This window comes from Cephus cinctus, unplaced genomic scaffold (assembly GCF_000341935.2).
Source record: "Cephus cinctus unplaced genomic scaffold, Ccin1 Ccin1_scaffold0129, whole genome shotgun sequence".
NCBI lineage: Eukaryota > Metazoa > Arthropoda > Insecta > Hymenoptera > Cephidae > Cephus > Cephus cinctus.
The window spans coordinates 1670150-1694062 of NW_014332862.1; the positions used below are offsets into that span (position 1 = coordinate 1670150).

The following is a 23913-nucleotide window of genomic DNA, read 5'->3' on the forward strand; positions in this document are numbered from 1 at the left end:
ATATATATATATTTATTATAAGTACCTAAAAATATGAACGACAAAAATAAAAAAAAACGACAAATGACCATAATTCAATACAGCAGTAATATCAACTACACCTTAACCCTTCAGGCAGAACGGCATCAAACCGGGTGTGGCTACAAGTGCTCCAGCGCCCATGGTGTCTTTATTAACAAAACCCCATGGAAAGATGGATAGTCAAAATCCATAACATCGAATATATGAATTACAAAAATATCGTCTATAGTAAAATTGAAAGTGATAATAATAGTGACGTAACGAGTTATCGCATCGCAGAAGACGTTGTCGCCATGATGTAATTTCATACGGAAAATCCGATTTTTCCTTCACTAAATACTATAGCCCGTATTCAGAACTCGCTTTTAGTGCTAGCGCGTTTTTTAATTTCTTCTCAGTTACATTTAACTACACGCGACTCTGTTAGTGACTTTAAGGGCGAGTTGTGAATAGGGGCTTGTACCTATAGCTTACATCTGGCTCAAAATTTTAGTACTTTACTATTCGGAGTCCTGGCTTCCCGTTAGCGAAAATCGAAAAATTCGAGAAAACGAGCCTCCGGCGTCATCGTGGTTACTAAAGTGTTAAAATAAAATTTAAAGAAAATTTGAAAAATATTTAAAAAAATTTTTTCGACTTTTAATCGTTCAAAGTCTCAGCCGACTGCTTCAAAATGATCCGTATTACGCGTTCAGTCGCATCCGAAGGGCTAAGGAACAGTTTACCTTTTTTTTTTCTCAATAGTTAGTAATTTTCGGCAGGTGGCTTCTCACCGCTACACGCCATCTTATGTGATACCATGAAAACAAGCATCTTGGTAACGATCTCCAGATTAATTCAAAATGTTCGCGTGACACTCGGAGAATGCTACTCCAGAAGGAGATCTCTTTGTGCTCGTCGACGTACCAGTTACCGCTGATCGTTTCTCAAGTTCTCACGTCCATCGTCCATCTCCCTGCCTCGTTTAACCACACAGAGCGCACTGCCAGAATAATCCTGACCGTGTTCGAAGAACTTACGAAAGCATCAAAGCGAGAAACCACAAGGCACGAAAAAAGAAATTTCCACAATTCCTCACAATCAATAGAAATCTCAGGTAAATCGTATACTCCCAGTATCTCAGGCACGGTAGACCGAAGGTATTCTAACCCAAAAAAAAAAAAGAATTCCGATTGCTACCAACATAACTGATATCTACTATCGCAAATCAAGACCCATAATTCCTCGTAAATATTTCTACCACGTGTAACTTGTGCTTATATAGACATGTAAATCTAATTACCATTAGCAATACTGAAGTGCACATTATCTACCGTAAAGACCTTAGAACTTTCTGTACCATTCTTAACCTAAGCTAACCTGCGTGTAAGGAACATATATCCATTTAACACAGCATTCACCATCGGTACAAGTTATCCGTACACCCTGTATATCACTCATTACCTGCATCAAACGAGTTTATCGTATCCATAGGTGTAGGATCACATATGGCAAACGGATAGACCAGCAGACCCGTATTGTGTCTAAAAGACGAATGCACCTTGTTGTGTGTTGCTTTCGCTAAAATGTAAAAGGTCGATCAATGATCGATACGGGACGCGATTTCTTGGGTAGCCGCCATGCGGATTCGCCTAAGGGGTAAACTTTACGGTATTCGTACAAGACTCTTTTCTTTTTCTGTCTAACCACTGGATCCCATACAACTAAGTTTCCTTTTTTACTCGTTCGCCTCGATGTATCCCGCTTCTCTATTCTCTTCCGTCACTCGTAACGCGTTTTAACATCAATTCGTCTACATCCTCTCGATACACGATAACAGTAAGATAAGGTAATTAACTACAAGATCAACCCGATAGATATGACAATAAAGAGAGCCACCCGTACTATTGACATCTGATTCTAATTATATCGGTGTAAGCTGATACGGATTATCGACGGACGTGGCTTTGTAGCGTCAGTGTATACGGGCCTGATTCCAGGCAATGTATTTAATTGACCGACAAAGAGAAATATCGATAAGGATCGATCGAAGCGAATATTTTTACAAGATCTATACTCTCTATTGGTAATCGATTTTCTTATGGATCTTATTGATCTTTCGCGCGAGTCAAAACCAAGCTTGTATTATCGCCTCGACTCTTTGATTAAAACTATACAGAGTTTCGACGAACGGGATGTAGACGAACCTAAACGATTTGTAATGATGCTTGGAGCGACTGTAGTCAGGTAGTCAGCGACCTATCAAATTAAATGACTGCCCCCTTTACGCCTGTTCATTCGAATGACGTTTCGTAACGAGCACGTGTAACGCACGTGTAAACACTGTATAAAATATTAAAAAATAATTTCCCACCACGATTGTTATAAAGGGTGTAAAATAACTAGAAAAAAAAAGTACCTCCAATGTAAACAGTCGAAGAAATATGTACAGGTAAATTTTCTTTCTCAGTATTAGCGAGCGAATAATTTTTGCAAATTGGTAGACCCTCACATCCGAACGACTCTCGTATATAAAAGTTTTATGTTTGGCTCGCGTGGCTCCTGCCTACCGTTTCGTCTCGACATGACAGATCATCGTATAGATACGCAGTACTTATTTTCACTATATATCCCGGCGACTCTCGCATTATCTAATTTTCCACTAGGCTTTGTTAGTCAGCTATCTGGCACTCATTTACGAGGCTCACGTGACGCCTTTCGAACCTCCGTATAACGGCAAGAACGAAACTAATTTTTTTAACATCTTTTATCTTTCCCACACATTACTCCTTTCACCCCTTTCTCTGGTAACAATACCTAGAGAATAATACCTTGTCCGTGTGTGAAAAATTATTTTTGCGATTAACGATGCCATTGAATTTCACGGAAATTTTAATTTCGATCTCGACGGAGCTCTTGAGACGATTTTCAATCGCCAAACGTTACCACAGTCCAACGATCACTGGGAGACACGGTTAGGTGGCCTTGGCCAAATAAATGCCAATCCGCAATTGCAATTTCGGGAAGCTGGCCGTCTGCCCAAATACGTTGAGGTATACCAGCCGAGGAGACCTCGTAGCCACGAATTACTATGTGACTTTATGTCTACATAATAATTGCGGAAATACCAAGGGAAAGGATACGTGGACCAGGATTCATGTGGCATTTGTGGCTAAGACTTGGCGAGATATTTTCAGCCTCGCGACACGTGTTACTGGATTAACGTATGTGCGCAAAATTGCTTTTTTTTTTTTTCATTTAATTTACAAAAAAAAAACCCAAATCGTCCCGGAAGCGTTACGTCATACGTAAATTTGACGAATGTAATTTTGCTACACTGCCACGATGCTTTGCCATTCTTTTGGCGAGACATCCAATTCTTTATTTCGTTTGCTCCTCGCACTTGGTCAGTCCCTACCTTTTGTCACTTCTTGGGTCCCGCCACTTCCGGTCACGAACAGTGCCAGTTTTTCGTTATAAGAACTCTTCTGGATCTTCGGGTGTCGAAGTGTCTGAGACACCAAATGCCTTTTATACGTGTCTTCTTTCTTCGCTTCTTCTTCCTTTTTGTTACTTTCCATTTGTTCTCATAATGCAATTCAGCGAGCCAGAAACTTCGTGCCGTTTCGACGAATCGTGTTGTTTTCAATGAGCGACGATCGTTAAAAGTTTATCCGATGTCGTCGGCGACACGTTTATAAGATCTATTGTAGATCGATTCTTCAGGTGTAGAATCTTCCGTAGGTGAGATATTCAGGAGTCGTGCTGTAAAGGTTCATCCACATCACGACTAAGTCAAACGAAGCTTCCGCTCTTGTTTTATGGTCTGAGGCTCATTGCGAAGAAGAAATTATTAATAAAATTGCCTTCGCCTTCCTTCGCTCGGCCGACGTGCGAATCGGGCTTAAGGATCTTCAGTGTCGAAAATTCTTGTAAAATTTGATCTTCCAGCATTGATTATCGTGATCTTCAAGAATTCGACGATCAACCGGTGCATCGGCATGGATCAGATCTTCGTGTGCTGAGGTGATGATAGAAAAAATGGTGTATCGACGAAAAAAAAGTTATCCCCGAAAAATGATCATCTATAGATCTTTCAACTCCGTAAAACACTGAACAGGTCCAATATTCCAATAGCTTATAAATTTATTATTACCTGAAGAAGAGCGACACTTTTTAATAAGTGCGACAAGACATCGATCGCGCAATTATTTTCTCGCGAAAAAAAATATATATTCAATGAAATTATATAATCATCGTCGAATAAGTTAATTTAAGATGAAAGACGTCCACCGCTAGAGAACAAAGAAAAGCCATATGTACATTAGGTTTAGAGCTGTGCAATTAAAATATTTTATAAAAATTGCATGCACCTGATAGGCGGGGGTGTGAGAAATAAATAGAATCGGCGTACCACGAATCGCCGTTCGACTGATCGAAAAGAAAGTTCGAATTTACGAAAGTCCGTCGTTTCGTATGAAACGTGAACGCGCTTCTTTCGCACACCCCCTGCTATACGCGCGCTGTACGTGCAGCGGTACGGGATTACAAATAAAGAAGATAATCAACAAAGAAGCGATTACGTATAAGTATTTACTAAAAAAAAAAAAAAAAATGATAAATATGGATACGAAAAAATGTCAAATGAATCAAATAAATACAAAAAAAAAAAAAACTCACCCTCGGCAATGCGTCTAGTAGCCTCCTCGAGGTCCGCCTTAGCGTCCTTGAGTATGACGTACATCAGTGGCATCATCTCCCAAGAATATCGAAATCTCTCGAGAAGTTTGGTACTGTATTCCAATAGGACCTCGACGTTCTCACCTGCAAAGTAAAAGCCCAAAAATTCTCGTGAGACCACGAAACGAAGAAAAGCACCAGCACAACCTGGCGTCCGAACGACGGTAAATCCAACATGGCGACAATGACTGAATTATTTTTTATCGAGTAAAACGTAAGCGCTCCCACGAGCGTCCGACACGCAGGGTGGGGATTAAATACGTAAAGTATTGTCTAACAGCAGCATATTTCCGAACGATAAATCCGATCGAATCGAGAATAAAAAAAAAAAATTTACAAAACAACACAATCACGTCCAATAGTCGAAAACACGAAATTCGTGTAAAATTACTGACCAATATCACAACGATATACGACAGGCATCCCATTCACCGACGGCATTACTTTCCCAGCCATTAAGGCATGATATATTAGATATTACGTTAGCCAATGGGAGCCGAGCGGCGCGCATGGCTCCGCCCCGAGGGCTCGAAACCGTTTTTAAAACGGAAATGGCCTCCGCGACTAGACAAGGGCCCGAGAGAGATAGGAAGCTCACGGGATAGCAGGTGCGTCGGCGACATCAGGCGCGGTTCTCACGTGTACCAATGGTATAGCTGCGTTCCAGTCTACGTCCTGTCTAATGCAGGTGAAACGTGGCTCGAAGGGTGTCTTACGCAATGGGAGGGAGGAACGGAACAAAAAGAAACTTCCAATGGGCAAGGACAGTCACTGGCTCAAAGCCAGGGGGATACAGCATGGCCAAAGGGTGGTGGTCACGGCAGAGGGCTTGAGAGGAAAGAATAAAAAGAATAAAAAAAAAAAGAAGCTCGATGCGCAGCAAACAGTCTTTCATTGGATTTCACGTATGTGTGTATACATATATATATACCTGTTACCATGAAAGCGCCTCGAGTCTCTCTGACGGTCGCCATTTTACACTTTCGGGTTGATGGTCGTAAGTCCGCCACGAGGGGACCCTGCCATAAGTGCCAGCTGGAGGGAGGAAGAGGAGGTGGGGTGCAACAAAGGCCGACGACAGGAGGATTTGCGTTTATTGAAAAAAATTCCCATTCCCATACCCATATGTCTGACGTCTTTACCAACCCCGTCAATTGTACTGATATATAAATTATGTCACGTAAAATATATAGAATTTCGCATGACAGTTCGAGCCACACCACGTGGCGTCCTGTCCCTATGATCAGTCGAAAGACATCGTTTAACCATCGGTGCTCCGAATGTAAGCAAAGGAAGAACCTCCTGTCGTTCCTCGATTCTCCTGACGTATTAATAAGCCACTTGAACAATGTTTATAGCAACAAATCGTTCGACGGCCGCTAATTAAATGATTATTCAATGACAGAGAACGTCCCGCCATATTAAATCAGACCGTAAGCAATCGATCGATCTTCGATTTTAACCAGACGTATCTCTGACTCACTGACAGATCCTCTCCGCAGCTGCAGACACGACTGTAAAGGACGTTCGAGGGAATTAATAAAAAAAAAAATAATTTTTTTAATCACGCCTAAAAATACAGTAATTGCATACGAGACGTGTATGGCTCACGTGAAAAATGAATAATTCGATAATGAAACGAAGGACAAGTGACGTCACACGTATGGCGAGCAGCCCATATGCAATCATAAAGTGAAGATCCTTTATTTACCCCATGATACGTACATCGCCGGTATATCCATCGACACCTGCGATCCCGACAAGGACGACGACGACGCATCGATCGTTTCAATTTGAATTTGTTACCCGCTGTCGTCAGGCTCTACTATTGTATTCCTATAAATATTAAATATCTAGCGCCGTAGCGCTGTAATATTATAAAACACGTTGCTCACTTATTCATAAACGTATATTAGTCGCAGCACACGAAATTGTACATCGTCCCATTGTAGTACTGAAACAACCGCGGCAGACCCCGTCGAGAAGGGAAGCAAGTCAGTAACAGAACCTGAGAGAGAGAGAGAGAGAGGCTAATAAAAAGATTGAGTAATAGATATCGGTACGGATCCCGAAGCAGCGTAATTTATTCTGCTCCTCGGGCTTTTATTCGTCTACTACTGTAGTTCCGTTTTACTGCCCTCCGTCGCCGTCCTAGTACGTAGACTCGGTACGTCCGCATATGAGAGCTGCCATAGGAAGACGAAGGAATCCTCATATAGTGTGACGACACTAGCCAGACACCCTAGGCATATATGTGTATATATAGTGAAATAAAACAAAATTTACATAAAATTTCTTTTCCCGACGAATACACTGATAATACAAAAACGGACGATTCACTATAAAAAAAAAATACTGTAAAAGGTTGTGCACGGCCTTAACCAATGCATCATAATCTCGCGAGCTCTGTTGCTAGGCAATAAGTCAACAAGTACGTGCACGACGTTTTCTTATCACGAAACGTGATGCATTACGCAATAATCACGAAGGAATCGCTACTGGGCAAGTTTGTCCGTCCAAAGGCCTGTTTAGTAAGAAGCTTAAGCATGTTGTACGTATCGCAAGTCTCGGCGCGGTACGACGTACTCCGGTTGCTACGTCGACGTAGTCCTGGGTCACACGTACGTTAAAACAAACAATTCTCAATCGCCTTGATAAGTCCCTTCGAGGAAATACGTGCACCCTGAAGTTAGGTGTTTGGCCAGTCGATAACGGTAGTCAAAGTAAACGCATACAAAAAGAAAACAGGTTAACGCGCATGCGCGTCAAATGGCTTGCCCTTTCGTTATACGTGAACTGTCAAAAAAAAATATACATATATATATATATATATATATATATATATATAAAAAAGATTATATAAAATTCAATCCCACCAGCAGAATCGAACGGTCGTACTTGCCGTCGACGTATTTCACAAAGTCCGCAGACATTCGAAGAAGCGAACAGAGGAAGAACGACCGCACTTCGAACGAACAAAAAAAAAACTTTAAATCCAAGAATCCGGTTGACGTCGCAACCATTTTCTCGGCTCTTTTTCTTTCCCGCCTATTTCTTGGACAATCTAACGATCGACTGCGTTTCCCCAACGAAGGTGGCTCGCGAGTTCACTGGCCAGTCGTAAACACGGCTAAGGGTACTGGTGGCATAATATTGTGGCTACGTTGTGGCTGTTGGTACCGTGTCGATTCTCGGAAGCCCATAATACAATCCAACGGAAGTGAGTGGGTTACTCATACGTTCACTGATTTGCTCTTACTCATTTATTTTGGTTTGGCCCTTCGTTCCTTCTCTCTCTTTCTTTTTATCGCCAAACGCAATATGCCAATGCGCCACAGGTATACATATTTACCACAGTCAATACACAATGAAGACCAGTCGACTATGACCCTGCGAATAAGCACGCTTGTTACGTCCCGCCCACCCTTCTCCTATCATACAAGGAGGAGGACCCCTCTGTCCGGAAAGTTCTCGCGTAACAGTCAGAGATAAGAAAGAAGAGAATGTGGACCACCTGCCGAGGAGGAGCGATAGCGTTGTTGAAGTCGCCGGAATAATATCACGCGTTAATGTCATCCTACTGTTTGGATAAGTAAGTGGCTTGTTGTGCCAAGCGATACGCGAGCCTTTCGTTTATTTCTAAATTATTATTACGAACGCAGTGTGTACACTTGGAGAATTATTTCCTAGCGTTACGAGATCTCGCGTCCGGACCGCTCGTAATCTCTTAACGTTATGTTACACATTGGAGGCTGATACGAATGGAACGAAATTGATATTGTTTATGTTTGTCAAATTAATTATTTGAATTATTTACTCCCGTGCGTTTGCCACAGACAACGAGCGACACAGTCGTCAGGAGAGTATAGTATCGTATAGATGGCATGTGTATGCGTATACCTAGAGATATCCCTATGCAATATCATTCACTTCGATTCTCGAGTCGTGCGCAAAGCGGAGTTGATATAGACACCCGGCGGCTGGATTGACGTCACGTGGAAACGCGAAATGCGATGACGAAGAAATTTTAGGATTGCCCAAGGGATTCGCGTTACAGAGACGACCGGTCACACAGAGACACGTGTATTCCGCAACGATCGGCTCTGTCCGTCATCACACGAGCGACCGGGGGATCCTGTCGCCCGTTTTTCGACACGATACCCTTGTCGTGCGCGAAATCGACACCGATATCGTCCTTGCTCTCTGGCGTGGCTTTTATCAGCGGGAGGGGATGACTTTCCAAAGGGGTGGTGGTTAAAGCGGGGATTCAACGCGTACCGAGCACGTATGTTCCTATGAAACGAGAGGTACGACTGTCGATTTTTTTTTTTTTCGGGGACAAATAAATTATGGTTCGATATTTCGGACTGATTTGCAAATCGACGATTCGATTTTTTTTTTTTTTTTTTCAAGTATTTGACGATATTTTTTTTTTTCTAAATAAACACAAATACGAAAATCCCACGACCAGGAGATTTGAGACCGATACTCGGATGGAAGGGATGCGCGAATAGCATAAAGGAATAGGTCGTTCCTGGCTGGCTTTTACGAGATACGACGTTTCGGAAGTAGTAAAATTTCGTCCTGTCAACTCGTCCACAAGTAAGACACTGCTAGTCCCGCCACCCTCAACGAATCATCCCCTTGGTCGACAAGTAAGCTATCAACTGTACCGACGATAAAACAGTGCGAATCAACAATGACTGTCTTACGTCAGAGTCGATATCGGTGTTAAAAAATTTTTTGAAAAATTTTCTAACAATGATACGCATTTTGCATAATTTACTTTTGAAAAAAAAAAAAAAACATTCTCATAAAAAATACAAAATAATCTCACGGTGGTATACTTGTAGCGGTAGCAGGCATATGAGAGTCGTATGACGATTAACGAAATCAATTTATAAATCAAAAGTCAACGAGCATAGGTGGACCTTTCATGTTTTACGATATTTTTCTAATCGAGCCCAAGTATAAGGGTGAGGTGAATCCAGAGAGGAGGGTGGAAAAGGTGACAGATCATTTAACCCCGTAGCTCGTAAAATCCGCGCGACATGACCGGCTCGGTTCGCTAGACTGTGACTGAACGACTTTACTATCCACCCTCTCCGTAACCCAACCCCTGTGTACCGCTTCTTAAGCAACCACCGCCACAACCAGCATCCCTTAAAATACCAGCGATCGTTCTGCGAATAGATCGGTAAGTAAGTTTGTATAGATATACACGTGTATACATATATAGCAGAACGGAAATATCATCTTCTACCAGGATACAACTAAGGATCCTTACGTTTCTATATTCGTCGTACAGATCGTCGACCTCCCTCAGGGCAAGTTTCGATAAAGCGCAATTCGCGAGCGACTCACGAACGGTCGTCAAACGGCAGGAGGAGTCCTGGTACCGCTTGACGCGTCGCTACCAATCAGTAGTCATTTTGCATTGCGAGAAATCATGCGTGTGCGCGTATAAATATATATATATATATATATTATAAAAGAAGTAACACGTCGTACACCTTCTATGGTTTCCCATAACATATATATTAGTTATAACCAATGATGAGCCCTGTAACACAAATCCACCTATGACAAAGCCATATGACTTCTCCATATTTCATTCACCAACTCGATATTCCATCCAAGTTTAAGTGCCACGGTCTAAAGGGTCACTCACACTGTTCTCTACGGGGGCTGAAACATAACTCTCGCATCGTTCAACACGACCCGCGACTGTGAAGTGGATGATCGCGAGAACCTATGGGGATGCTCCTTTAATTCAAGAGATGATGAGATGACGTCACTGATGATTCATCGGGAATTCTTGTGTGGCTAAAGAAAAATGAATTTTGTAAATTTTTTTGCTTAGAAATGGATATGGATTATAGGGCAAAATATATATGTATATATATATATTATACTGCTGTTGGTAATCGATAACCTATCAGATGTTCCGAAGTTATCGATTTGTCTATCCACTTCGTGAAATGTACTATTTCCTATCGTGTGGCTGATTAACTTCAAAGAACTCTATTGATACTGCTCAGGTGAACTTTGAACCCAAGTCGACGAAATGGCTAAGCGAAAACGTGCCCAGTGCTTCGCTCGTGAGATTTTCCTACGGCCGTGACACGACCAGGATCGAGTCTTGAGAGACTCGAGATTCGACGGTAATTCAGTATTTTAAATTGGACCTGCAATTGCCTTTCCTAAAATTCGAGTGAATTCCGTTATATATTATATATAATACATAAATCTTACGTAGACAGATGTACACTTACACCGGCGAAAAGTGTAAAATAAAAATACAAGACTGTAGCGCCACTGTACATTGTAGTAGCCTCTACAAAAGTGCATTAATGTTAATTGCCGTATTTGCGTAACCACGCATGTAATATAATGCCAGCAATGTAACCATTGCTAATGAGCATCCACGCAATTTCAATGCACCGATAGAAAAGGCATTTAAAAGAATTAAAAAAAAAAAAAAAGAATCAATAAAATTCATTGACTCTCGTTATAGAGTCTAAGAAAAAAGAAAAAGAGAGAAAAAAAATCTGCGCAAAACATAAATCTATCGATTACCATGCACGACGCAACTTTGACGCATTAATCAATAATTGTTACTACGTAACAAATGCACCTAACGTGAAAAAAGTAACAGTGCCAAATGTTTTATTCGCACGAGCAAAATGTATTAATATAATCGTGGATCAAGAAAGTTCCACAGGGCCGGCTCGCGTATAAGCGATCGCAATTGCGCAAATAGCAAAAGTCACGTGGAGAAACATCGGGGCTTGCGACCTTGTTGAAAATTACTAGAATTCCGAGCGCCGCCGCTCGCCCAGTGCCGTATTCACAAGAAGTGCAGCCCCCGTGTCACGACGGTCTCTCACGATCGGACGCAAGGTACGAGATGGATTACAATTCAATACTTAATTCCTATACCTTATCCACGTTGAACTAATCGCAACCGTACCGGCAGTGACAATGAAGTTTGTACGTATAAGTCATAAGGAAAGATACGGTTCACCATGAATGAATAAGAAATCGATATAAATCGACTGCGAAAAAAATCCCAGATATGAAATCTTGAAGGTGAAGAGTCTTGGTGACTGATAATAATAATAATTATTATTTACATTGACAGATTGGAATCTTCCCCTTCGCCCTTCAGTTATCAAAATCCACCTATGTTTTTTCACTTTTAAAATCCCCCTCCCCTCCCCACCCCCCACCATCTATATCGAGGGGTTGTGGTGGATGATTCTCCCTTATCCACACGAGGAGAACTATCTTAAATAAAGGATAGATTCTGCCGAGTGTAATAACTCTATTGATCGTTTTTGATGCATGAGTAAATGGAGTTGTGTCAGTGGGAGGGTACGGGGCGGGGGGGGGTAGAGGGTAGAAAATTTTCCTAGGAAAATCAGGAATTTCGTTGAAAAATGCATCGCTCGTATAAGTATCCCAGGGTGAATGAAGGGGAGCGAAAGAAAAGTGGCGAGACGGAGAAAGCAGAGAAAAGAGATGGGCAAGTCGAAAGGACTATCCCAGTAACCCGATGAACCCTCGAGAATCGTAAAACCAACCCCCAGTGCCACGCGACCCGAAATGACTTCTCCGACGCGTCTAGTAACAAGGGTGGCTCCTGTTAAGTGACATTCCGAAAAGCGGCCGACTTGACGCCGTAAAAGTCAACCGAAAAAGTAGCGTGAAACCCGTGTGCCTTGGCGGTACTGCGACAAAGAGAAATTTCCGGACCGTTTAAGGTTATATATGTTTTTCATCAACTTAAATAAAAAAATTTTTTTTTGACAACCCTGAGTCAAATATTACCCATGTCCATGGAAAAAAAATAAGAAAAAAAAATACATTTCGCAAGAGCATCAATATCCGAAAGGGATAAAAAATGGAAAAATAAGCCAAGAAAAAAAGTTCAGGTTTAAGATATTGGCTCCATAAGTAATACGTAGCGATGACCAGGAGATGACCACTCGTACCGAAGGATTACAAAGATAAAGGATAAGCATTAATGGCGCATTCGTGCGTTGGAAGTAAAACCGGCAGGTAGAACGAAGTTTTCGCGAGCAAAGTCTGCCGGCGAGTAATGACGAGTGATGGGTTATTAAAAGCCGCACTCAATGCCTCGAAATGCAAGCTCGTAAAGCCGACTTTACAACCCCATTACTCGTATAATCACCCTTGGTCCAGGCTCGCGATCCGCACCCAGTGCATCCCCTCTCCCTATCTCCATTACACTTTCCCTATCCCGCATCCCGTGTTTGCCGGCGATGTCACATTGCTTCACTTTGACATTGCCATCAGTCGGCAATAATCCCATAAACCAATATGATTCGTTGAAAAGTTTGAATCTTAAAAATTCAATTTAAACGGTCCGAAGGATTCGTGCGATTAATGAAAAGAAAAAATTAATAGATAAAATAACGATCGAAGGCTCTAAGCTCAGAAGAAAAAAAGAGAGATACGGTAAAGGAGGACAAAGGGTTCTCGGAATGCAACAAGGAAAACGAAGGGAGAATGAAATCACAGAGTCCAACCGAATAATTAAGATGACGATATAGGTATAATGCACACGATCCACAAAGAGAGACTATTTCACTGAAGGAAAGTAAAATAACGATAATTTTCAAGCGAACTCGCTCGTAAAATCCAGTCGCTGCTCCTAGGTTTCGGCTTTAGTTATAAGTTGGTATTATATTAGCCGGCTTCGAATGTCCCGCTGGCCAATAGGGTGCCTCGTAAAAGCAGGGTTAACATTCGGCCGTGTTGTGGAGCGAAAGAGTCGCTTGAATTTCGTCGAAACTCGGTTGCGGCGAAGCGACGCGACTGTCCCGTTAGGAAAGGCGGCGAATTTTCAAGAAAAATATACGGAATCTCGTAAGAGAGACACGTTCGACGGGGTGCGGCGACGGAAGGAGGTTGTACCGAGTGACTTCGGGGGGCAGGAGGGGGGGAGAGGTGTAACCGGAAAGAAAAAGCAGGACAGGAATGAAAATGACGTAGGAGAAAAATAATTACGTGGGATCGTTACAACCAGATGAAAAATGAAATATCTCAGAGAATATAATCAGCAGTAACGATAAGACTACGAGGATTACGTACAGGGACGGGTTTGTTCAGAGGTATTCCTCCACGTTCGTTCGATCGTTCGAACGTTTTAACGACAAATGAGAAACGACAAAACGGCAAATGGCGTCAACGTTCCTTCCACGGAAGAGGATGAATGCAGCGCTTTGTTCTTTGTCTTTCTTTCTCGCATCGAAGGAGGTCCCACTATCTCGCAATTATTATTTATTCTATAATTATTTCGCGTCATTATAAGGCCCAGAGCGAGCGAGCGAGCGAGCGAGCGAGCGAGCAAGCAAAGCCAAGAATATCAGAACCCTAGTGTATGCTGATGTAAAACAGTAAAAGCCACGGGAACTGACATAAGCGTCACAGTCGGCCATATTGGCAGAGCCTCGACTGCGATGCTCGTGGATTCTTTGCTTGTGTTCTCGCGGCGTCTTGACGCTCACGAATTCCTCATATACCGTTAACAACTACCTTTGTCCAAGAGAATAAGTACACGTCGAAATCACACCAAGAGACTATGGAATCATTTGCTTGGATTACTCCATTGCACCATGAGAGAAGATCTATTCCGTATCCTTCACTCGACTTGTATTCTTTTAATATCACTCGGGCATCTCTTCGAAGTTCGGATCCAGACTGAAGCGAGACTCTCTGTATAAATGGTACAAGAACACGGGACAAAAATATGTAATCCGTTTCGTTCCCATGGTTTCACGTAATATAAAACATAGTTGACGCAGGAGTTCAAAAAGAAAAAAAAAAAAAAAACACAAAGAGACCAAGAATTCCAAGTGCATGGGGATCCGACCTATAAAGGCATTCGTACTGTTATTCGTGATCTTCCATCCTTTTATTTTCCCTCTGTCTTCTTCATCTCGTCTTCCTTCATATCTCTTTCTACCTAATACATATCTCTCTGTCTTGTGCACTTGCAATCAGACTAGATCCTCCAGCATGTATCCTACCTAAAGAGACATCTCCATCCAAATGGGTACCAGCAGAACGATGCACGATTCTCTTAATATTTTTTTTTTTTTTTTTTTTTAAAGCAAGATCAGCAATATATCCACAAGTCTCAAGATGGGTATTGACTTGACATTGGGAACCGTGAACGCTATCGGTCGAGACGCTTGGCTTAGCAGTGTCAATAAAATATCACGTAACCACCATAAGAATACAGTGGGAATGCATGGAATCTAAGGACCAAGCAATTTCGTGTCTTGAACCTTCATTTGAATTGTGAGAGTGAAGGTAACGGTGAGAATATAGGAAAAGGTAGGGGATTCAATGCATTGGCAGAAATACAGGGGAATTTAATGACAGGTCCAGGGTTGCGGCTTGAGGGCTAGAGCCAGAAGGTTAGAGAAGAAAGTTTCAAGGTTAAGGGTTGAAGCTCGAAGCAATGACCTCTGACAATACTAATCCCACATTCTCCGTGTCTGATAGAACCAAGGGGGTTAAGACGGTCCTCTCAATTTTCCCGCTTTCTCAATGTTCCGTGCTTCTCTCAGGAGGGGGTTGGGAGGCTGGGGCGAGTTTCGCAAGGACACCGAGGAATCAAGGAATCCTATGCAACAGGTAGGACAGATACGTTCCGAATGTGTATATCTGACAACATGGCTGTCGGTAAACACAAATATACACGCTGCTTACAGAAATAAACTTACGGTATTTCATGACTCCACGTGCACGTGCTCGCGCACTTGGAGAGCAGTTTATCAATTGCTTAGATTATACACGTGATGCAACAAAGAACAAGAGTGACGCAGGATACGAAGCAGATTGTCTAGAATTTACATCGATATCCTTCTTTTTTGACTCTAACACATGTTCCATGCAATGATCTTACGCGAAACTTCTTAAGAACGTTGAATTTCTCGGAAATAATACGTTACACGGGCCTTCGGCTTGCGAATCCAAATTACAGAAAGTGCAGATGTTGCGATCACCTGACACCAGTAATATATATGTACACAACGCTCAACTCCAGTCATTACTTGACAGCAACGAACGAATGGTAGCCGAAAAGTTTTCGAAGGAGCAATTTTTCTCTTTTGACATAATTATTATTATTGTATTGTACAGGGTGCGTAGATATAAGTTGACAGATGAATTAGTTGACTTACCAAGTTGTACCTGGGGTACGTGTGTCGTAGTCGTTGGTTGCGGATGCAGTGGTGGCATCTTTCTTGAGGCTAGTACAGTAACTACACCCCTTATACCATTGTGGATCCCGTTGCTATCGTGGTTACTGATGGGCGAATCTCCACTGCTACTGTCGCAGCTACCCTCCAGACTTCTCGCCGGCTGTGGTACCGATGCCAAGCAATTGCCCTCTGCAGCTAGGGGTCTTGGATCCACCTGCTGGCAATAGTCACTATTAAGATCAACCAATCCTTTTTGAATAGTATATTTTTAAGCAAGCTCACTTCCCTAAGGAACGAGGAAAGACTAACCTCTTCCGGTCCCCGAACTCTGGCCTCGTCCTGCGCCTGTGCTCTCCTTAGGGCTGTTTGTGCAGCCATCACCCTCTGTCGCTCGGCAGTCAGTCGACACTTTTCGCATACGCAGTAACGGTGCTTGCAGTACCTCTTGTGACCCTTAAGAGGAATCTTTAACCTGTGATTTCGACAGCGTGCACAGTTCGGTGGTGTACGCGGACTCAGAGTCGAATTCGAGGACGAGGAAGCGTTCGACTCCATTCGGCTGGATAAGATATCTTCACCGGGATCCATTTTCACTATTCACAATCCTTGGAATTATTTTTATCACTAGCTTAAGCCGTATGCGCGCATACGTATAAGTATCTATGGATACGTTTATTGACACTTCACCGACTTGTCACTCGGTTAAACCCGATTGTTCAACATTTTTCAATTTTTACACCAACCTCTTTTATCATTGTCATAGACTCTTGATTTTTTATTTTATCATTACACGGTCATTTACTGCAGATATCTTGCTAAAGAGTTTTTTTTTAACTTTTTACTTCAAATTTCCGGATCGTTCAGGAATACTCGAAGACTCATGGGAATGGTTTTGGAAAATTTGAGATGGACCAAGTGTTCTTGATTCTGGAATAAATTGGAAAATATTTTTTTTGTATTGTGGTGAAAACAAAATTTCAAAAGTGTTTAATGTTGCTACTGACAGTTTTTTAGCTGTTAAACGTAATGCTATGATAATTGAGGGTGCTGTTTTTTTGTCTGTTCTTTAAAAATAGGTTTCATTCGTCTTTTGTCAATCCGGTCGCTGCCGTCTAAGCTAAACTTGGAGAAGGCATCAAGCGAATGCACTTATCCGCAGTCACCGTCGGATGGTATTAGGCCTAGAGCCAGCAACATTGTTTAGCCCACAAGTACTCGCGCGTGCTTCAATTCGTAAACACTCTTGCGGAGTGTATCTAACGCCCCTTCGCAAAAGTTTATTAGCAAGTATAATTCTGCAGAGCCTGTCCGAATCCAGCGTTTCCACACTCTTTAAACTACACAAATAAAAATGTACTAAAAGTTTTGTTTACAGTTCCACGAAAAATCGAAACATTACCAGGCTTCAGGTAGTGTTGGAAATATAGAAATAAATACGGAATGGGTCTCAAAAACAAACAAAAAATCCTCGTCGTTTCAACAAGATTCAAATAATGTTCAACCCGCCGCGATGGGTAACCAAAGTAAAAAATATCATCAATATAAAGTAATTTGCGTAATTTTATAAATTAAATTTCTAAAAAGTTTATTGATTCTTCAATTCAGCCCCGAGTTTCGAATATTTACAATACATATCGTGCCGACAAATACATTGTAGTTCACGCGGGAAAGATTAAAGGTCCCGGCCAAGTAAAGAACCGCCATGCTGTTCCCACCAAACTATATTCTCAACGTCCTAACATTATTCTACACAATGATGAATCTAGTATAATTACCAATATGGATCATAAATATCATCGATCTAAGTGAAAAACTGTCACCAAATTGTAAAAAAAAAAATTGATACACAACGATCTAAATAGAACGATTTATAAGGATAGATCTATCCTGCAGTTTCTGCTGTAGTTTCAAATAGAGAATTACGAAATGGGATTGCGAGCTGTAACATGTTATCATATATTTTTTTTTGGCAAACCGTAATCGAGTCTCGTGCAGTCGACATAGACTCTATCTCACTATATATCGGGATCCTCCAGAAGATGATGATCAGCAAGTCGTGTCGTTGGATGCGTGGCGTTTATCACAAGTTGTCATCGAACGAACGCTGAACCGCGCACTACTATTTTTTCCATTCCTCTCTTCTTTTTTCTCGATCTTCAGCACGTGTGCCAGCAAAAAGCTTTTAAAAATCGCCAATCTGACTTAGATCGGTCTTCTTCAATCTAAGATATTACAGTCATAGTTTTTATCAGTCACTGCACCACCGCACAATAAATACTAATGCCATTCGTATAACAAATTGTTAAGTCCAATGACAAAATGGTTATCACTTCATTTTGTTAGCAGCCAAGAATATCCAGCGAGACAAATCGATAAGAATCAATTACAAATCCTCTCGTGTCAATATGCAACCATGTGATTAGTTTCTTTGCGTATAAGCCTGTACACACTGCTATTACTTCTGACCGCAAACGGAACTTACATATCCGGCGAAATAGAACCACACGATACATAAGCGTCAGTGATGTCGTATTTGGATAGTAGAAATAAACGTTCCATAGCACTACGTAGCAATACAACACAGACGTGATAACAGCATAGTTGAAAGAAGCATGCGAGAAGAAGAGATAGCAACAGACGCAGAGATTAACTAAAGAAAGTAGTAGTTAGGGAGAAAGAAACAAGAGATCGAGAACAGAAGAGACGTATAATCCACGCGAACGGTAAAATTATCCGGAATGAGACAACGTGTGACCGGCAAAAATCGTCGAGACGTACGTCGATGTTCACCAGTATGCAGTCCGTAACTTACTAAGAGACTGGTAGCAGTGGCACGCCGACAAAATGCATGTTGGTCGCCGGGTTCGGCGGCGGGGAGGTGGGACGAGACGGGGAGGAGGATCGCTTACTGCATGGTCTGGTGGCTGGGGGGTTGGAGGGGCAGCCCCACGACGGAGAGGTGAGGCACAGTTATAGTGAGAGGGGGTACGATTCGCGTGCGACGGTGGCGCGCTCCTGGGGGGACGTTCAGGGAACCTCAACCGAATGGTAGTCCTCACGCGGAGCATACTACTGGCTCTGACTCGGAATCTGATTCTGACGCGTCCAAATGTGAAGTTCTAGTCAGTTGCTGGTCTGTATTTTAAAGAGTTCGTGACAGTGGTGGGCACGTCGTATTCCAAGGAGATTTTCAATTGAATTCGCTCGGAAGATGGGACTGCTGGTGTAACGTAATACGTACGTGGAGTTTTGTGGTTACATCTACGAAGATGTAGCGTGCACGATGCGCGCGCGCGAATCTACCTACGTCATCAGTGACAGGGCGCCTCGAGGCTGTACCCGGCAAGTGGCAACTTCTGCAATTGGTTGAGAGGTTCACCAGGTCTGTAGTCACGGTGGGGCACCGCACGTCGCAGGGGTGGAGCCTTACGCGACTATTTCAAGATTATAAGCGTAACACTGTCTCGGAGAATGTAAACAGGAGCACGCGACACGCTTTGTCGATAGAGGGAACGTCGGTTGACGGTGGAGTAGATAAAGAATATCATTTGATAGACGGTATACAGGGTTATTCCCAACAAACGTACAACCTCAAGTTTGCCTGACTGTTTTATATGGAAGAACCACCTTCGGATGGTACGTTTGTCATGAATAACTTTATACATTGTAAGTTGGTTTTATTGTCACGTCATTCGGTGAACTAATAGAGTTCGTCGTACGGTGGTCTTTCTAGTCTGGTATCTTTGCAAGAAGGATAGTGTGACACGTAGTCTGGAAAATGATACGTCATCAAAAGAAATCTGAACGAAACTATCTCAATCACTCGAGTCAGTGGAGGAATCTCAAGTCCTCAGCATCTCTTCGGAGACGTAGCCTTGCAGTATCAGTGTATACAAAGGGTCGCCTATTATCATATCGCTTTTGTGTGCGTTCGGCATAAAACTTGGTACTGTGTGGTGGGTGCGTGCGAACGCGCGTCTGTGGTTACTAACGTACAGAACTGTACTGAACGTCGTGGCGTGCGTGCGTTCGTGCACGTAAGGTCTCACTGTAGTCTGATGTGGAGTGAAGTCGGTAGTTAGAAGAAGATGGAGATGACGCAGGAGAATGACCAGGTAGTGAATAAAAGGGAGCTATGAAAGTGGTGGACAAAGTTTTAACCCTCACCAACGCGTATCTTCTTGGTGTACGTCGAGACAGTCTGCAAGTCGTAAAATGGAGTTGCCACGCAAAAATATTCTCATGCGTTCTCACGAATGGACACGTGTTCGAAGATCTCAAAAAGGTCTTCACACGCTGTAAGACTGCTCGCCACATCATTCTTTCCCAAAATTAATTTGTGCCTCCAGCACATCCTATTCACGGATGATACAGTAGCTCTGCACGACCGGTTATCTTTGTTCTCTTAAAAATTTCTTATCTCGAGAAAAGCATAAAATTTACCGTAACTTATTTGTATTCCCAGATACGCAACTAAAGAATAGCAAGGAAAGAGCTGAAAGCACTCTCGTGGCACCGATCTACTCCAGACAGTCTTCGCTTTTATGAATCCAACAGAGACTTGTAGGTACTTAGCAAAAATCCGTCTCCAGGGCGAAGCGGCTCCGTGGATGGCCAAAGGGGATCACGGGATCCAGACGAGAGGATGAGGATGATCGTAAACCTTACTCGACGAAGTGGATTCACGGAACGATAGTCAACGCTTGGCCAGACTATACATAGGGCTACGTACATACTAGGGTCAGTTACCATGCCAGCTAGTCTGTGCCAGCTGAACAGTTGGACTACTCTACTTGCAGTTGGATTCACTAAACTTAGTGACTTTGTCCACTGTGCTATGCAGATCACTTGTTAGATCGTACGTAAAAATTTTCATTTAATACTTGCACACATTTTCGTTAACTAGATATATGTTCTTTTGATACCTTTTTTTTTTAGGAAATACTATTCTTTTCATATGGTAATATCGACTGTACTATTGATAGACAGTTGTAATTATTAATATTTAATTGTGAGGTTGTAGTCATTCTAATGGGGCTTTATGACTTAAGAATAATACTGTAGCCGTCCCCTGAATGTGCAATTGGCGTCACAGCTTGACCTTACTTGATAAACAGTAGTTTAGTTCGCGTGCACATAGTAATAATCGCACGTGATTACATATAGCCACGTCCTTATTCCTTAATGGAGTTGCACCGAACTAGCTAATTAACATTTTAAATATTAAACGGTCTTGGAGATACGAATAGTTAAAAGGGTAAGAAATTCCGAACGAAGTACAGAAATGAGGTACAGAAGACGAAAGATTGGGGACTCACGGTACATGACAGTCATTCACTGCTCGTACAATGATCGTCATTGACTTAAAGAAATGAGGACTAACAACGTCTGTTGACAGTGACGTCTCGACTGAATCAGATTCCGAACCGGTTGAGTTGGGACTCATCGTGTGCAAGTAATGGGTGGAGTGGAAGAGCCAAGACCTCGTGGGAAAAAGATTATTGCAAGTTTTAAAACACCAACTCGTGTCATAACTCATAACTAATTGAAATCACGATAATAAGATTGAAATGAAAAAGAAATATGAATATTATATAAAATCACTGCATTTGAAATATCGAAAAACGTTGGTATTCTCAAAATTTTATTATTCAATAAGAGCCAACTTCTTTCCGAGTAAAATTGCTTAAAAAATAAGGAAATCTCAGAGGGTACGTTTAGAAACCTCGCTAGACTTGACTCTAGTATCATTCTATTCTCTTCATAATGACGATAATAAAAAGAAATGCAACTTACCCAAATTGCTGTGACAATGAGTAAGATTTCTGAGCGCGCCCCAGTGAATTCAATTTCTACGTTTTGCAACAGCAAGGCAGTTATTTTGATGGATAAAACTTTTCAATAAGACCCACCGCATATTTTGCAGCTACCAATCCCAGAAGGTGGACCACAATTATCCCAAGAGCATGTCAGTGAAAATTATACGAGGTTCTCATTACAGGTAAGGTATTTCAGTTTGGTTACCAACGGGAAGAAGAGTCGATATAATTGGGCCCCAGTGTGCGTGTTGAAAAGGAATAACAGAACCAGAAGACCAAAAGTGAGTAGAGAAAGAAATTTGTACCATGATTCCTGGTTGACGTAGCTGCTTCTTCTCGATCTCTCGACCGTTTGGTTCTTTCATGCAAAATCATTTGGACAACCAGGTAGGCAGGCCAGCCTCAAATGGTTCAACAGTCAGAGTCGATGTCCCAAATATTTCTATTCTCGATATATTTGACTGGACCGCAATCAAGTACGATATATACAGGCCCAAATGTCTTGTCGAGTGGGCCCACTTATATCGTGAATTTTCAGCAGGAAGGCACCTCAACACTTTTTGATGCACCGCAAACCGGTTATTTTTTTTTTGCTAAATTACGAGGTGGAGGTCAACAACGCCATATTTTTTTTTAAATCTCTTATCCTTTCTCCTTTGCATATTTTTCCACGGAATTTCAAGACTCCTGAGTCTATTCGAATTTTTGGTCCGAACGTTCATCCTTATCGACCAACGGATTATCTTGACCAATGATCATTGTTATATCAGCGTCTGAATTAACGTGTAATATTTTCCCTTTTTATCAAATTAAAAAATTATTCCTTACTGTATATGAAAACGTGTTGATATCATATTAAAAAAAAATGAGATCGTTATCCGACGTTGATAAGCGCGGAACGAGCATAAAGCAAAACGATTCAAAGTGAACCTTTGAGTCTTCGCTGATAAATTGGATTATCGAGTGAAGAATAAAATGATTTAACACGGTAAGCGTCGATGCACCCTGTACTCGTGAAGGCGGTCTCACAAGTGAATCCTTATTATAAAGTACACCTGCGTGTTACCACTCATAAGCGAGATCATTAATTAAATCTATTATTATGATATTAAAGACGACACGCGCCATTAATTATTCTGCACTTATACAGTCACGCATCGCTGAAAATTACGTAACGATCTCATAAATTTCTTACGTCAACACGTGTTATTATCAAACAGTGCAGCACTTCTTGAATCACCATTACGATACAACAATCGGCTAAAACAATCCCTTGAACCCTCTATTCAACGGCGCTATCACTTATTGCTACTCACTGAACCACTCATTCACAGAGATTAGGATTGTCGTTTTTAATAAATCTCGTTAATTAACTCGTATTTAATCGAATTTTTTTTTCACCGATTTTTTCAACTTCACTTTCTGCCCAGACACGTTACGTATATCGCGACCTCGAAATGATCGAAAAATCATCCATTTTTTTTCGTAACCCGTAAACAATGCTCCAATTCCAGTTCGAAATTTTTACTTATGAAGTTACTTACTTAGTGGACCCTGCCTTCCTGATGAGCTCATTAAGATACACATGTCATTTATTCGCGGATAAGGCATACCCAGTGAGGAGCTCATATGTGTGTCGGTCTTCAGGGTTCATTCCGGTCAACTCTTCACAAACTGGAGGTCGTGGTCCAGTATCATAAGGGTATCGAGGAATATCGAACAGCTGGAAAACAGACGTGAACTCGTAGAGATACTCATGAGTCTTCCTATCTATATTAGGTATATATACAGACACAGACACTCGGTTAGAACCTCGATAGGTGAGCTATAGTATGGACTGTACAGGCGTGCTGTAAAACTTTTCTTGGTTTCAGTAACGTGTGTGTTTTGCGTTTGGCAACTTGAGCGAAACGACTGTTAGCAGGATATAGGAAGTTATAGGAGGTGAACCAAGCCGAAGCAAGCAATAACGTCGAGACTTTACGATAAAACTTGCTTTACTATCAGCCTGCAATCCTTAGCTTTGAACGAATCAGAAATGTGTTTGCTAAGTCAGAAGTACAAAGGTTAGTCGGCATTTTTCTATGATGATTATATATATATATATGTGTGTA

General features: G+C 41.9%; 1 protein-coding gene and 1 long non-coding RNA gene across 14 annotated transcripts in view; one reads left to right on the plus strand and one right to left on the minus strand.

Moving 5' to 3' along the window:
• The window catches only part of LOC107262915 (protein doublesex), a 45480-nt gene extending 26689 nt beyond the window's left edge, over positions 1 to 18791 (minus strand). For 2 of the 7 annotated variants that reach the window (XR_001536541.2, XR_001536540.2), the window contains exons 1-5: positions 17956 to 18791; positions 16290 to 16907; positions 15960 to 16197; positions 4681 to 4824; positions 3419 to 4295 (exon numbers count right to left, since the gene is read on the minus strand). Coding sequence is in view for 4 of the 7 variants with exons in the window: in XM_025080307.1 (XP_024936075.1) it covers positions 4681 to 4824; positions 15960 to 16197; positions 16290 to 16568 (661 nt within the window). In the remaining 3 variants the exon portion in view is untranslated. The remainder of the gene's footprint in view (positions 1 to 3418; positions 4296 to 4680; positions 4825 to 15959; positions 16198 to 16289; positions 16908 to 17955) is intronic. The other 5 variants (XR_003058348.1, XM_025080307.1, XM_015729579.2 and 2 more) reach the window with 4 other exon arrangements.
• A 222-nt stretch (positions 18792 to 19013) lies between these two features.
• Positions 19014 to 23913, plus strand: part of LOC107262918 — a 40004-nt gene continuing 35104 nt past the window's right edge. For 2 of the 7 annotated variants that reach the window (XR_003058351.1, XR_001536550.2), the window contains exons 1-4: positions 19016 to 19616; positions 20446 to 20838; positions 20919 to 23578; positions 23674 to 23865. This is a non-coding gene — a long non-coding RNA (uncharacterized LOC107262918). Of the gene's footprint in view, positions 19617 to 19713; positions 20279 to 20445; positions 20839 to 20918; positions 23579 to 23673; positions 23866 to 23913 lie in introns of all 7 variants that reach the window. The other 5 variants (XR_003058352.1, XR_003058350.1, XR_003058353.1 and 2 more) reach the window with 5 other exon arrangements.